General features: G+C 49.3%; 5 protein-coding genes across 5 annotated transcripts; all 5 read left to right on the top strand.

The window, feature by feature from the left end:
* Positions 1-1,181: 1,181 nt before the first annotated feature.
* On the top strand, positions 1,182-2,841 carry ABOM_008596 (ammonium transporter; the record flags this gene model as incomplete). Its single annotated transcript, XM_022535725.1, has 5 exons — positions 1,182-1,190; positions 1,272-1,486; positions 1,543-1,723; positions 1,772-2,092; positions 2,149-2,841. The coding sequence occupies 5 exons, from the start codon at positions 1,182-1,184 to the stop codon at positions 2,839-2,841; spliced, it is 1,419 nt and encodes a 472-aa protein (XP_022385824.1).
* A 1,330-nt stretch (positions 2,842-4,171) lies between these two features.
* On the top strand, positions 4,172-6,493 carry ABOM_008595 (putative nucleoside diphosphatase (Ynd1); the record flags this gene model as incomplete). Its single annotated transcript, XM_022535724.1, has 4 exons — positions 4,172-4,181; positions 4,246-4,280; positions 4,336-4,462; positions 4,527-6,493. 4 exons carry the CDS (start codon positions 4,172-4,174, stop codon positions 6,491-6,493), a joined length of 2,139 nt encoding a protein of 712 aa, XP_022385801.1.
* A 697-nt stretch (positions 6,494-7,190) lies between these two features.
* lea1 (U2 snRNP complex subunit LEA1) lies at positions 7,191-8,200 on the top strand (the record flags this gene model as incomplete). Its single annotated transcript, XM_022535723.1, has 4 exons — positions 7,191-7,269; positions 7,356-7,396; positions 7,455-7,715; positions 7,826-8,200. 4 exons carry the CDS (start codon positions 7,191-7,193, stop codon positions 8,198-8,200), a joined length of 756 nt encoding a protein of 251 aa, XP_022385827.1.
* An 800-nt stretch (positions 8,201-9,000) lies between these two features.
* On the top strand, positions 9,001-9,836 carry ABOM_008593 (uncharacterized protein; the record flags this gene model as incomplete). Its single annotated transcript, XM_022535722.1, has 2 exons — positions 9,001-9,517; positions 9,577-9,836. The coding sequence occupies 2 exons, from the start codon at positions 9,001-9,003 to the stop codon at positions 9,834-9,836; spliced, it is 777 nt and encodes a 258-aa protein (XP_022385804.1).
* A 752-nt stretch (positions 9,837-10,588) lies between these two features.
* On the top strand, positions 10,589-11,892 carry ABOM_008592 (uncharacterized protein; the record flags this gene model as incomplete). Its single annotated transcript, XM_022535721.1, has 3 exons — positions 10,589-11,077; positions 11,136-11,259; positions 11,327-11,892. 3 exons carry the CDS (start codon positions 10,589-10,591, stop codon positions 11,890-11,892), a joined length of 1,179 nt encoding a protein of 392 aa, XP_022385829.1.
* Positions 11,893-14,046: the final 2,154 nt, after the last annotated feature.

Genomic DNA, 14,046 nt, shown 5'->3' with positions numbered 1-14,046 from the left:
TGGTAGGATCGGTATTTGGACCACAATGGCAGTAAGAAACTCTCCAAGACCGGTCCATAACACCCCACCATGGGAATTAGCAGCGTCAACTCGGGGTAAGGGCTCATCCAATAGAGTCTAAAGATACCCAGATCTAAGCTTCGCGATGCCTCAATCGAACCAAAATAAGCAAGGTAGCCGAGATATAAGGCAGGGACCGGGCCAATCGGGGCAGGGACGTGACGCGCTAAGCTGTGACGGCAAATTGCTCAGTCAATGACACCCGATCTTCTTATAGGTGAAGTGGGGAGATCGGGGTTCTCCTTTATATGCCTGAGCACTTCCCCGGACCCCCATGCGGGGAGTAAATTGTGGGGAAAATTCTGAGACTAAGGTGGATGTCGGTAGTTGGCGGCGGGATTCAAAAGATCCTTGACGAGAGAGGGCTTAATCAGCCTTGAGAAGAGACTAACCACAAGCAGAATCTTCACAACATATCCATGTGACTTAGTACTAGTAGTCGACATGTCTTCTGCATAGGTCAGCCATACTTGTGGCGTTTCTCTTCATCCTTATCAATAGACCCGCCATCTGCAAGATGATCGAAGCCTGCGTATAGCAACCGAACATTTATTGGAAGCCGATAAGATTAGCTCTGCAGAGCACCTCAGCCGCAGGAGCAGGTTATCTCTCACCAATAATCATCGTGGTTCGCGCATTTGACTTCCCAAGACAGTTAACATGAAAATTCCACCCTATCCCTCGCCGGGTTGCCAGATCCTGGGGTGAAGAGGCAAAGCCAATAGCCATCAATCAATGGACCGTATCTTATCAGCGGCGGAGGGCGTGCTTGAGCCATTGCCCCCCTGATAACGAGCGGCCCATTTCATAGTCCCCTTTACTGGATTATATTTCATCATGACTGGAGCCAGTCTATGTACAAGAGTCTTGGCTCGTGCAGATAAGGACACGAGAAGCTCAAAACAAACGTCGTACCCGATCCTATGGTAGTCTGAGTCCGGCCAAGAGATGCTGCAAATCAAGGGAGAAGGTGAGGATAAATTGCGATGCAGACCGACAGATTCTCCAGCTTTTCGCTAGTTTCCCAATATCGATCGTTCCAGAGACAAGAGCGAATGCTATAATATATATTTGTTGTCGTCATCTTCGCTTCTCACCGAATAGAGAGCACATCTGCTGTCATGGCTGCGGTATGTCTGTCCTTCTCTGCCCTGACAGAGGACCTCTACGATAACAACATCGAGCTAATGGTGACTGTGTACGGCTAACAGCCGGTGTATAATGCTTCTATGCCCGAAGGGGGCGATCCAACCAAAGTCGATGTCAATGCACAATATGCAGGATTGGAATACAATTATATTTACATCACCGCCTGCACTTTTATCGTCTTCTTAATTCTGCCCGGGATCGCCTTCCTCTACAGTGGATTAACCCGCCGAAAGTCCGCATTGGCCCTCCTCTTCCAAGGCTTTATGATCCTTGCGGTGTAAGTTCTGTAGGTGGTAGCATAGTGTGTCAGTGCAGATACTCAACAGATTGTAGGGTCACATTCCAATGGTTATTCTGGGGTTATTCTCTAGCTTATTCCAGAAATGGGGGACCATTCATCGGCACGCTGCAGAATTTTGGACTGATGAATGTCATGGTGGCACCCTCTCCAGGTTCCGCCGTGCTCCCCGAGATCGTCTTCTGCTTCTTCCAGCTTCTTTTCTGCGCTTGCACGGTATGATCCAATTCCATCACAGATGGCCCAAATTACTGAGACCAGCAGGTAATGATACTTGCTGGAGGTGCCTTTGAACGAGGTAACATCTTGCCTTCTCTGATCTTCAGCTTCTTCTGGGCCACGATCGTCTATTGCCCCCTAGCCAGGTGGACATGGAGCAGCAACGGTTGGCTCTATAAATTTGAGGCTATAGACTTCGCTGGAGGTGGTCCCGTCCATATAGCTTCCGGCTGTGCCGCTTTAGCATATGCGCTGGTTCTGGGAAAGCGGTTGCACCATGGAGAAGCCTCGCCGCGCAAACCCCACAACACGACGTTAGTATTTCTGGGAACAGTTCTCATCTGGACAGGATGGCTCGGGTTCAACGTATGTCGTGCCTAACCGTTCACTTTCCATGGCTGTCTATCTAACTGTGAGTGTAGGGTGGGTCGAGTCTTAACGCCAGTATGCGTGCTATGGTGGCCGTCTTCAACACCAATACAGCAGGATGCACGGGGATCTTGGGATGGGTCCTGGTCGACATGATCAAACACAAGGGTAGATTTTCTGTGGTTGGGGCTTGCGAAGGCGCCATTGCCGGTCTCGTAGGGATTACACCAGCTGCCGGCTGTGTTTCTCTTTGGCTCGCGGCTTGTATTGGGTTCATTACCGGCATCGTCTGCTCATCACTCCAGAACATTAATGACTGGCTCAGGATTGACGAGGGCATGGATGTCTTCAAGCTTCATGGGATTGGGGGCATGGTAGGTGCCTTCTTAACCGGACTTTTTGCGAGTGAATCCATTTCAGCCCTGGATGGGGCCAGTCTTACTGGCGGAGCGATTGATGGCAACGGGATCCAGGTCGGGCGGCAGCTTGCTGAGATCTGTGCTATCGCCGGATATTCCTTTACGGTGTCCTACATCTTGCTTTTCATTCTCAAGTACATCCCTGGGATGCGCCTACGGGTGGATGAGGAATCGGAGATGATGGGTCTCGACCGGGCACAGTTCTTTGACGAACAGATCGGAGACTGGTCGATCGCACATGGCATGGGCAGTCCGATAATGATGGGGGTGTCGAAAGAGCCATCTGAGTCAAAAGATGAGCAGACAGAGAAGAAATCGGGAGTCTAGCGTGTTGTTTATGGATCTTGTCTCAATAGTCACAATAGTCACAATAGTCACGGTCACGATTCAAGTGATTACATGATCTAAAAATTTTGGTCAGTTTTGGTAATAAGCAATGTGACAGGTAAGAAAGTAGTACGTACTCCTCAACACTACCTATGCACGAGTGTCATCGTATACGTACATATATGTACATCCCAGCAACAGGGGTCCAAATACTCCACACCTTGGCGATCTGGGGAATCCGGATTGGTCTTTCCAAGGGACTCCATCTTCAATGGAATTCTTCTCCATTGTTTATGGGGTCGGTCGCCGACGGGACGATCACTCGTATGCCAAACGGTTGGTGCTCCATGTTGAACAGCATTCCCGATCTCGAACGTCATGGAGGGGGGAAAAGGGCCAAACATTCACGAGAGGTGATGACGACTGCTTCATGCTTGGCTTCTGACCAGTTGGCAAATCCACCAATCAGAAGGGCGGACGCCGCCCTCCCGCATAACAGGGCCGAAGCTTACGTCAAGGCGACAGGGATTTATTTTAGTCCCTTGAAGTGTCCTGCAGACCCTGAGGATGGACGCTCTGGATGCCAACCTTTAATTAATCCGAAATTACGAGGTTTGATTAATATCCACCGGTCCCCTTCCGTCGTGTTTTGTTGTCCAAGCGAGAGAGTAACACTCGAGATGAACCATTCACAGTAATATGCAGACCAGAACAATCCATTTCCTTTTTTCTTTTTTTTTTTTTCGATTCTTCTGCCAAAGAAGTCAATTTCTTGACATCGGGGTCCATGAGTGTATCGTTCAGCCTCCTCCAAAAGTAGTTCAAAAAGGCTGGTTCCGACCTTTACCCAAGTAGGAAAACGGCGGGCCTCAGGACCGGAGATCGGCAGCGTCGCGTCCTGTCGCCATCCGTTCCCGTCTTATCGTTACCACCATTTCATTCAATGTGACTCTCTTGGCTTTTTTCCCGTCCTTCCTTTCTCTCTTGTCCCTCCAACCTTCCTCAGAGGAACCGGTAATAATCTGAGTTCTTTCCTCTTTTTCGTGGTTTTGTCCGCGTCACTCTTCATCTTGCTGTCCGTCAGCAAGGCCATTCGTTTAGTTAGTTATTATAATCGGCCTCCTTATCTTTTCGTCTTCGCTAGCCCCGTTTTCGCCGCTTACCTGACCCCGGTCTTATCTCCCCCGGTTTCAAAGAAAAACTGTGGTACCCCTCGAATCTCGCCATTGACTGACCTGTACCGCTCCCCTTCCATTCGCTAATCGAGCTTGCCTTTCGACTGTCATGCTTGCTGGAGAATCACTATTATAATACCTAATCATCAGTCGTAATGGGCAAATGTAATCTTCTGGGTCCCCGCTTGCTACTATGTTTGCCGGACGCTGACCATAGGGTGACAATTAGGGCACTACGGAGTTGTCCTCGACGCAGGATCGTCTGTAAGTCACGCATGTCAAAGAGTGCCTCTTCCACGCCCTCTAACACCCACGGCAGGGGACGAGAGTTTACGTTTATCGATGGTTGAACAACGCTGTTGCGCGCAAAGGGGCAGATTCGAAGGATCTGCAATCTTTGCCGGAAATTAAAACGAAGCCAGAATGGGCCAAGAAGATACATCCAGGTAAAGACTCAGCGTTGCAGGATACAACAAAGTGAAACGCATTCTGACTACCCTGCTCTTGTAGGAGTGTCTTCGTTTGCCGACAGACCCGAGGAGGTTGGGTCGCAACATCTTGCAGAACTTCTGGAACACGCTCAGACAATCGTGCCCCCTGATGCGATCAAGGATACCCCGATCTTCCTTCTTGCTACTGCCGGTATGCGATTATTAGACGATGTACAACGAAACCTTCTCCTAGATCAGATTTGCTCCTATGCGCGTGCCAACTCCGACTTCTTGTTACCCGATTGTGATGTCCACATCCAAGTCATTCCTGGGGTGACGGAAGGTCTGTATGGATGGATCGCTGCCAACTACCTTCTGGGTAGTTTCAATGCACCTGAACAACACGACCACGGTAAAGGCCATCATACTTATGGCTTTTTGGACATGGGAGGAGCATCGGCGCAAATCGCATTTGCTCCTAACTCGACAGAGACACAGAAGCACGCCAACGACTTAACGCTGCTGCGCCTCCGTAATGTGGATGGGTCAACGCAAGAGCATAGAGTTTTTGTCACCTCGTGGCTTGAGTTCGGCGTCCACGAGGCACGGCGACGCTATCTTGAGTCCATGCAAGCAGCAAGCGTGGTCGATAGCGCCGAGGAGCTCCCTGACCCTTGTCTTCCCAGCGGTCTTCGGACTACAATTGATGGGAAGCCCTTTACAGCGGAACAAGATGGCAACATGCACTTTTTGGGTACCGGAAAATTCGATGAGTGCTTGCGGCAAACGTACCCGTTGTTGGATAAGGATGCACCCTGTCTGGATCAGCCCTGTCTTCTCCACGGTATTCACGCTCCCGCCATAGATTTTGATGTGAACCATTTCATCGGCATTAGCGAATATTGGCATACAACGCATGACGTTTTCGAAATGGGCCATAAGGATAAAGCGTACGACTTCAACACCTATCAGCAGCGTGTGGATTCTTTTTGTTCGCAGGATTGGGAGACTATTGCCAAGGGTATAGACGACCATAAATGGAAGAAACTCAACCATGAGAAGGCTTCTGAAGTTTGCTTCAAGGCTTCCTGGATTATCAATGTTCTGCACAATGGCATCGGAGTTCCACGTGTGGGATTAGAGGACACAACAGGCTCCGGACACAATGGCACGAAGGAGGTCATTACACACGCGCAAGAAAAAGGTTACCTCGATCCCTTCCAGGCAGTCAACAAAATCGACTCTACCGAAGTTAGCTGGACCCTAGGCAAGATGGTTCTGTACGCGTCCTCCCAGGTCCCTGTGGAGATCGAAGAGAAGACCCTACCTGTTGGGTTCGGTAGCAATGTCGCCGGCGTTCCCAACGACTTCCAATATCCTAGCACTGAGTTGCTGCCAAATCCCGAGGGTCTTCATGGCGCGAATTGGCATGACGCTCTTCTTAACGCGAGATCGTCCCGCAGAGTCCCAGGGCTGGTGCTGTTTCTCCTTATCATGATCATGATAGTTTTCTTCCTTTGCGGCCGAAGTCGCCGCTCGCGGATGTTCCACAAGATTAGCAACCTCTTCGGAGGGCGGTCCCACCCCAGTTACCCGAAGAAGCGCAAGTTCTTTGGTGGAAAATTGCCATTCTTTGGCCCCAGAAGTCCCTCTTATGAACGTGTTCTTGAAGATGGTGCAAACGAGTTCGACCTGGGTGGGATTGTCTCCGGACGGAGTTCGCTGGATGTAAACCGCCTGTCTGATACTGAATCCGCAAGCTTCCTGCCGCCCAAGCGAGCATCAAGCTGGGGCAGCCCCACGCCCAGTCTAAAATTTGGGCTGGACAACTCTTCATCTGGGACCATTGGGCTTGGAATCACCGCTGGCTCCGGTATCAACGCTATGGATCGCGCAGGCCTGGTGGTGAGGACTGAGAGTCGGGACCATCTTGCGCCTATAGCACTGGGCCCTACGTCAAACGGCCGACGCTCCAGAGCAGGCAGTCCCTCGAGATCCCATCCTCATAGATCACCCATCATGACACCGCTGTCGCATGATGCTTGATGCTGTTGTGTGACGCTATCCACATTAAAACTCTTGATGTCCCTTTTTATCAGCATTTTTCCAAGGAGTTTCGGTTTTGGTGTTGGTACGACTTGTCAGGCGAGAACTACTTTCTTGACATGGCTTCGGTACCAAAAAGTCTGCATAATGGCTGGATATTTATTACTTCTCAGTGTGATATTTGCAAGGAGCGCTCTTGCTCCGAAGTACATAGCTGTTGCTTGCTTTCTTATCCCGTTTATCCTTGCTTTTCTCCCGAAGTCGTTCATTGGATCTGACTTGGCGATTTATACGTTTTAATGACGCTGCATGTATCAATAGACTTATGCCACCTAGCCTGAACCAGATTCGGCGATTTATACCAAATATTATGAATTTTAATCCAACTTTCAAATAGTGACTTGCTTGCCCCCTTCTCTTTCTCGTAAATACTGTGTAATAATATGCGATCACGTGTATGAGTGCTGATTCGTCGGCTCACCGCCCTGGCAAAATCCTTTGCGGTACCGCTTTGATAATTTGGTATGCGCAAAGTAGCTCTGACTGCTCTCCGCATACTTTGCTCTTTTCACTGTGAATTTACTGTCCCTTGGTCGTGATTTGTCGGGCCTTGGATTTCTATATTAATCGTACTCTGTCCTTCTTCCCATAATTGCATGATACCCGATAGAACGACTCATAGACACGCACCGCCGCAATGCGATTGACCGTCGAGCTTATCCAAAATTCCCTGTCGTACATCAACCCGCTCAAGGATCGCGAATTAGATCTCCGAGGTGCGTTCTACACATCGGTCTGAAAAGGACAGATACTACACTTTTGAAGAGCTGGATTGATATCATTTCTCTTTTGAGTCGTATAGGGCACAAAATACCCGCGATCGAGAACTTGGGTATTGCCAAGGTATGGCGTTCTGCATCCCATCTTCCCTCCAGTCAATCGAGGCTAACTGTTCTGGCAGGATCAAGATGCAATCGACTTCACAGATAACGATATCTCCACCCTTGGGAATTTCCCTTTCTTTCCCCGCCTCCACACCCTTCTCCTCGCCCGGAATCGAGTCAAGCACATCCAGCCCACGCTAGCAACCTCCGTGCCGAACCTGGCCAACCTTGTATTAACATCGAACCATATGACCGAGCTCGCCGACTTGGATCCTCTGCGCAACCTGGCAAAGTTGACCCATTTGGTATTGCTGGAGAACCCTATCACCCGGAAAGAGGTAAGCATTCTATACGCTCCGTTCCTCTGTTTCAGTTTAGAATTCCTGCATATATGGTTTTCCCCTAGCTGTTTAAATCGCAGAATGGGAGCGCTTACTGATATTCACAGCACTACCGGTACTGGGTCATCTGGAGGATCCCCAGCGTGCGCTTCCTGGATTACCAGAAGATAAAGGAGGCCGAGCGTGAAAAGGCCCAGGAACTCTTTGGAACCGCCGAGGAACCATCGGCACTAGCCTCGAAGATCATGGGCATCAAGTCCCGCACATTCGACGTCCCATCCGGAAGCCTAGCTGACAGGGCACCGGCCGACAAGGCCGTCAGGGTCCAACTAACCGAGGCCGAGAGAAAACGAGTCGAGAAGATGATCCGCGAAGCAAGGAGCTTACAAGAGATCGCGAGACTGGAAAAGGAATTGAACGAAGGTCGGATACCCGGTGGCGCGTTCGATGCGGCCGAGGACCCGGACCAAATGCAGACGTAATATATCCCGAAATGGGCGTATCGTTTCTCTTGTTCTTATTATGATGAATTCGGTGCAGGGCTTGTTATGGGTCTTCTTTTGCATGAAGGATGTGATATCTTTCGCGTGTCCAGGCTTCATTTTTCGTTTGATCTTCAGCTCAATACAGAAAAGCTTTCATTTGGCCGTGGCGGTGTTTGTGGAATGCTTATATTTAGTGGAATTGAAGGCTCTTCTGGTTCTTTTGCTTTCTTTGCATTTGTTGTCCCGCCCGGTATGGAGTGACTTGGCGCAGTTCAGAGCTGCATTACGTACAACTTAGATCAAGGTATTCACAGTGATCAAATTACATAATATCCCTAGCAGTGGCATGACCAGAATAGCGTGCATTGTACAGATGTGACGTTTGACGCTCTCAAGGCCCAATATCATTATGGATTGTCCAGTTGGTGGGATACTGGGATGCCATTGATCAGATAAGATAACCAGCACGTGCCGACGTCATGTCAACAGTGATTCACTACCAATCTTCACTGGTACTATTCAGCTACCTCGCATTGAAATACAATCATAGGGAACATAGCGCTTAACACTGAGGTCTATTTGCCTCGTCCAATATTAGCCAATCATTGATACATCGGTAGCTTCAGACAGCCTAGTACCCACTGCGCAGGATCCAATTATCTCAACCCCACGTCACAGTCACACTGGCTTCGCGAACCTGCAGCAGGAGAATCTTCTCCCTAGCATCCCACCTTCAGCAATCTCCTTCTAACACAGCACAAAGACTTGCCCGATTTGGATCAATATCTACATCAACAATGGCCCCTCAAGCCCCATGGCGCTCCCTCTTCCAGTCTCATCTGACTCAAAACTCCTCCACTTCGTTTACTCTCTCGACCGTCGACCACGACTCTCAGAACAGGCCCGTGCCACGCTCGCGGACCTGTGAGTTTCGTGGTTTCTGGCCGAGCCCGCAGCTCCATGACCAGGCTGTCGAGGCGCTAAGCAGCCAGGGCATTGGCCAGAACCCCGCTGTGTATGAGAGCGATCTGATCTCACTCACGACTGACATTCGGATGGAGAAGGTCGGCCAGCTTGATTCTTCTGGGAACGTTGTGGAGGGTCTTTTCTGGTTGACGGATGTTGGAAGCCAGTGGCGGGTGAAGGGAGAGGCGTTTGTGATTGGGGACCCGAAGGGTGGCGCGCATGAGGAGGCGGCGAGGAAGGAGATTCAGAAGGGCATGAACGTAACAGGGAACGCTGCGGATGTGAGTAGATGGAGCTGGGAGAGGCAGGTAACGACTTATTTTGCGAATCATTCGCCTTTTATGAGAGGTTTGTTTGTCCTTCTTTTTCCATCGAATAGAGGGCAAGGCGTTGGCTGATCGGTTCAGGTACGTTCAAAAATCCCTCGCCTGGTCAGCCGCGATCCCAGGAGCCAGTAGATCCAAGCTTGAAATTGGGTCAGCAGATAGATGATCTTCAGGACTCTGTTGCGCGTGCGAACTTTCGGGTGGTTGTTATTCGTCCAAATGAGCTCGAACGTCTTGACCTGTCGGACCTTCAGAATGTGCGGCGTGTCAGATGGACCTTTGTTCCTGCGGACAATACCGATGGACAGGGAGAGTGGGTGGAAACGGAACTGTGGCCATGAGCGTTGTGAGTGTGTATGTTGCGCTGTCTTCATTGTTTTCCTGCAAATACTTTAGCATGCGTTGTGCGCCATTAAGCACATGCACACAACGGAGACAATGATAGAACAACCATGCCATATTGGGATCTAAAAGATGGCTCTTTCAGGTTGGAGCAGTAGATAGCGTGGAGAAGGGCGAGTGCGGGATGCGAATGAATTGCTTTGTCTGGGGACAATGAGGTGTGAGCAAGCGCGCATTGTTCATAACACTCTAGGACAGATCCAAACATCAATGGGGATGTAGCTTATTCCGGCCGGACATTTCCCATACAACAATGGGAGATAAAGCCTTGGGTATATGGAAGGCGTTGTGTTCGATGCAGAGAGTCAGGCGATGTGGCTCTTGCAACCTTTAAAGCGCGCTCTTGTCCGTCCTTTTCCTACAGCCCTATTAAGCCCTTTCCATAATCATCCTACCCCCACTTTTTTCATTCACGCCCACTGCGTCCAGAGCTTCTCCTCGTGTCCCATCCTTCATCTTCCTTTCGTCCGTTTTAGATCCTTCGTCATTTTTCCAGGCGATTTGACAAAAGCGTGCATTATCTCCATAGAAAGGCGAACAGAAGACCCGAGGTAGAGGCACAACGCCTACAAACCTCCTCTTGAATACTAATTCTCTTTCGATCTTCCCTGTTGATCCGCTGATACAGCTATTGCGCCGCTCTGTCTGAACAGGGCTCTCCAAAGTGCCGCTACTAATAGATCCGGTGAAGATGGCCAGACCTTGCAAGAACTGCGGTGCTCCGCGCGCCGAAGACGTTCCTGATGAGATCGAGTTGTGCGAACAATGTATCGCGAGGGGTGCGCCAGTCGCATCATTGGATTCCCAAGCTAGATCACCGACTGAACCCAATACCCCGGTCCCCGCTACTCAGTCTGATGGTTCCCAGGGAGATGATATCCATGCCAGACAGGGGAGGGAAGCCGCAGATCTCGACGAACCCATTCTTGTTCCTGACCCTGGATGTGTCCTGGTGGGTTGTAGACCTTCCCGGGTTGGAACGGAGACCAGTACAGTTGAGCCGATGCCAGCAGGTCTGTCGGACAGCGCTTTGAAGGGTGGCAATTGGCTTAAGCGTAAAGCGTCGGCTTTGGGTGTCGAAGAGCCAATTTTGGATACTGAGTCCAACCAGAGTGTGGAGAGTATTGGCCCCGTGGATACTTCAACTTTTGGACAGAGTCAAGGTTCTTCTTCGCACGAGGTTTGCAGTGTTCCCAGTTCCTCCCAATGTAGCCCATTCACGCTAATTGGTACCCTAGCAAGCAATCAGCGCACCGGCACCGAATCCGGCCAAGAAGGTCAAAATGGAGCCGGCATGTGGCTCTTGTAGAAAATCCAAGATTCGATGTACACACCGCAAGCCCGTCGTCAACCCAAGAGATGGTAAGTTTCGTATATTTAGTATCATTATCCTGTTTTCGGAGCGCTATTTAACTTTGTATGTCATCAGATGCCTTTCAACAAGAAACACAAAGACCTCTTCAACCTAAGGAAAGTGGAGTAACTTCACATGACGATTCTGAACATGACGATCCAGGCGAGGAATCCTCCAAAAGAGCAGGTCTTAGGCCCAAGAGCCAACCAAGAGCTACGCCAGTTGGTAGAATCCCTCCAAAGCCAAGGGGTAGACCTCGAAAGCAGCCTGAGGAGACCCAAGCCGTAGTCGATGAGGGCAACGCTGTAGAGGAACCGGAATCCCCACCTAGGCGACCCAGACGCGGGCGTAGGCCTGCCCAGCGCATGGGAACCAGTGCTGAAGGTAAGAGAGGCCAGGCTACCGCCCCCGAGCCAGCAGCTTCAGCAGTTCCGGCTGAAACAATAGCAGCAAATCTCTCGATCGCGTCGAACATGGCTCTAAACAACATCCTGGCGGGAGACTTCCAGGAAACCGCGCGTGAGTGTGGAGTGAAGTGGCAGGCGGTGTCAGACTCACTCCGAGATGCCATGAATACCTTTGACGAAGCCAAGCACAAAATAGATACTTGGCTTGGGATGTGGAGGAGGGGTGAAATCTAGGCAAGAATCTATTAGGTTAGTCATGGCCATTTGTATAATTGTGATTCATTTCAAGGAACAGGTGAATATTGGCTGTGCATATTGTACCTCAGGATAATGTGAAGGACTGTTGTCTATCTCGGAGCATGACTTAGTGTGCCATGCTCGCTAGTGGGATTTTTTACTTGGTTCAGTGTACAATAGCATCAATATATGAGATGTCTGGTGAATAATTCCATGCTTTATCACTGACATTGCAATGTTCTCACGGAGAAGGCCAAAGTGAAGTCCATAATATTGTCACCAGCCGCCATGATCTGCACTTTACCTTACCGACAGTCATGAGCCAGACCTCGCATTCCCATCATATCCACTGGCTGAATCACATCCTATATGAATATCAGCACACATTCAGTATATCAACCCAGGACGGTCTTATTTGATACCTTTCCACGGATGTATGACCAAGCAGTCATATTGCATTAAACAACACCTGTCTGGCACAGCTATACAGTGTCTTGACTCAGTCACACTGATACATTCTATGGTGTCAGCCATGCAAGCTTCAGCTCAGAGTCACTGTTCAAAACATTAAGGCGGACATAGCTTGAACTCGTGGTATGGGTCAGCTTCCACAGATATGTAAGCACCATAACCGGCTCTTTGTGTTTGAAAAGTGTTCTGGAAGACCCCTAACCACTATTCCAGCTTCTCTACGATAGCGATTGCATGCTTTCTTGCGACAGTGAGAGGTCTGTTTGTCTCCTTAGGACACTCAGATGATATATCAGCCGCCATTTTGGCATCTCTAGGAATGGGAGGTAGGGCTTGCATGGGTTTCACATGGGCAGGTGGTTCATGGTTTACTTAATTGAGGTGTAACAGCAGAGCAACCGTATTCCGAGTTGCTGATGGCCAATGGAATTGTAGAGCTGAATAATGCCAATTTGGCGAGTGTGGATTATCGGGATAATTAAAATACTTTTATCTGTATCCAGTATGTTTGTTGGCCTTTGGAAATCAGTGCAGTGGTTGTACCTGCTCACCTCGTCGTAAAATATGGTTGCAAAATCAGTATACATGAACGCCCGCACTCGATATATATCTTCAATGGTGTTAACACATTAAGTAAAACCTAACCCGGAGAAAACAATGGTACGCGGTCGGAAGCCCTGATACAGTGCCTCATTAGAGCCCTATTGCATAAGCCATCTACCACATTAAGAATCCAGCATAGTTGGCTGTATGAAACTGTCGAGGCAACCACTACAAGGAAGGCCATGAAGGGGCCAATGCGCCCATTGCCCTGTCAGGTCAGAGTAAGGAGAAGGACTGCATAAACCATCCAAAACCTACCCTGGGATTTCAGTCAATCCTAGACTGACTCTTAGCACTTATTCAGGTCTTAGGCATAGCTGTCGGCCTTAATTTATATCTTAGACAGTTTTATGGCGAGGCGTTTAAGGGCTGATAGAGTAATACTAATCGAGAGATTCTTCTATTTACATTAATAAATGCAAATTATCAAGCAGAATAACATCTAATGGGGCGGTAGCTCAGTGGATAGAGTGGAAGATTGCAATGACCTGATTGGTTAACCAAATATTGCAAGCTATCTTTAGGTCGCCGGTTCGATCCCGCCCGTCCCTCATTTCTTTTTCACTTCATTTTTTTCATTTTTAATGTTTATTTAACATACACTTGTTCCGATTTCTTATGTTCATGAGTCTGTCTGGCGCATAGACAGGCCCGGCTGCTCCACGGAGCCACTGGGATCTATTCGTTGGGTTTTCAATAGCTATCAGTCGCCTACACTCGGGTATCTAGCGGTCCTAGCCTAGCACGTCCCGGACTAAATCGAACGATCATAGCGAGACTCAAATTCCTGTCATGCTGTAACTGATTCTGCTAGAACAGAGAGAACAAATTCCAAGCCGAGACTGGAGGTTATATATGAGTATTGGTGCCATGAAACTTTCGCCATGCTGGCTACTGCTCTCGGACGATTGCTCTATCGAGTTTTTTCAACCGTTCAATATCTTCTTCCTTGAGCCTGGGTCGAATCATAACATTAGGACCGATTCATTCATAAGATAATAGCCAAAAAAGGGATGGTAGGAGCCATACTCAATATCAAGTATTATCGGAGGAAACGATTTGGCCATGGAGTACACA

The sequence above is a fragment of the Aspergillus bombycis genome, assembly GCF_001792695.1.
Source record: "Aspergillus bombycis strain NRRL26010 chromosome Unknown contig00096, whole genome shotgun sequence".
Taxonomy (NCBI): Eukaryota; Fungi; Ascomycota; class Eurotiomycetes; order Eurotiales; family Aspergillaceae; genus Aspergillus; species Aspergillus bombycis.
Note: the sequence above shows the minus strand (reverse complement) of the source record. Positions and strands in the feature narration are given on the sequence as shown.